General features: G+C 37.5%; 1 protein-coding gene across 1 annotated transcript; it reads left to right on the top strand.

Annotated features, from left to right (window-relative positions):
- On the top strand, positions 1-1,311 carry LOC108254131 (dentin sialophosphoprotein; the record flags this gene model as incomplete). Its single annotated transcript, XM_017449119.2, is given in 1 exon segment — positions 1-1,311. A coding segment is annotated over 1 exon segment (1,163 nt), but the record flags the coding sequence as incomplete, so codon positions are not given.
- Positions 1,312-1,406: the final 95 nt, after the last annotated feature.

The following is a 1,406-nucleotide window of genomic DNA, read 5'->3' as shown; positions in this document are numbered from 1 at the left end:
TTTGTCTGTCAGAAACTCCTGCTCTTGGTCTATCAGATGAAGAAAAAGAAAAGTTACTGCAGTTTCTATGCTATCGCAGTTTTGAGCTGATAGACTTCAATGATGATTCTGTTTGGCAGCAGATCAGTTTGAAAATGGAATTCAATCAGGGATCTTGTCAATTTTATAAGAACTACTTCCTCAACAATCTAGTGAAAACTTCACACAACTATCACCTTCCACATTATTTCTCTAAACACCTAAAGGAGAAATATGGAGAAACCAGTTTTTTGGCAATTGAATCAGGTGAGAGAAATCCAGATTCATCAAACATTGGTGATGACTCTTCAGTCCTTTCACAATCAATGTTGAACAAGAGAAAACATTCTCAATCCAATAGTTCTCCTTGTCCTAAGAAAGCAAGCCTGTCACAAAGGAGAAACACAGTTCAAGATATGACCAGTAGTGATGAAGATGAAATAGTAGGAATCCCATTGAAGAAAGGTAAACATCTTGGCAGCAATAAACTCAATGGTACCAAACGAAACACACACCCTGATCCCAATAGAACAGATGGACATTCAAGCTGTAATGAGATTGTGTCTAGTTCAAGTCAAAGTAACAATCATGAAGACTCTCCTTGTACAAACAAAACAAATAGAACCAGTAAAACCAAAGCAAGTCAGAGGAATAGTTTGGGAAAAGGTACAAAAAAAAACACCATAGCTGAAGAAGAATCGAACGAAGGTTCTGATGATAGTAAAGGATTCAATCCTTTCATTACACCTAAATTTTCAGCCCAGAAAAAGGAGAGAGTATCTCCCAATAGCAGTACCAGCAAAACTACTCACAATAAATCAGACACCTCTGATACAAATACCTCTGATTCAAGCGAGGATGTCATTACACCTACGCCAAGCACACCGAAGTCTAGATCTAGAATGCGAGTACCATACTTACACTATGAGAAAGTGAAAATGCTCAACTATTTGAAAACAAAGAAGCTGGATAGTATCAAAGGGAATGTATTCTGGAAGTTGATGGAAGCAGACAATGTTCTACCAGAGCGGACATGGCAGTCGTTGAAGAACCATTTCTTTCGGAGTCTGGTGCATGAGCTGAGGATGTACAATTTGGAGCCTAGCTTTGAAAAGAAATTGAAACAGTGTAGTGGCAAAATGTAATTTTCCATCGGATAGGTACTAACTATGGCCATCCCAAGATAATTTGGGGTGTAAACCTTGGATGGACAAATTTTGAAGCTAACTGTACCTAATTCATGACATAATTGATTAATGATAATCCCAAATGAGCCAAGAGCCAATTTCCAAATGTTTTAGAAGAGGAAAAAAAAAATCCTCTTGTTTTACATATGACACTATGTAAAACACCATTTTCGGGCACTTGTTTGAACAACTAAACTAAGC

Source organism: Diaphorina citri, unplaced genomic scaffold (genome assembly GCF_000475195.1).
Source record: "Diaphorina citri unplaced genomic scaffold, Diaci psyllid genome assembly version 1.1 scaffold12954, whole genome shotgun sequence".
In the NCBI taxonomy this organism is placed as follows: Eukaryota; Metazoa; Arthropoda; class Insecta; order Hemiptera; family Psyllidae; genus Diaphorina; species Diaphorina citri.
The sequence above is the reverse complement of the archived record's forward strand: the minus strand, read 5'-3'. Positions and strand labels throughout refer to the sequence as shown.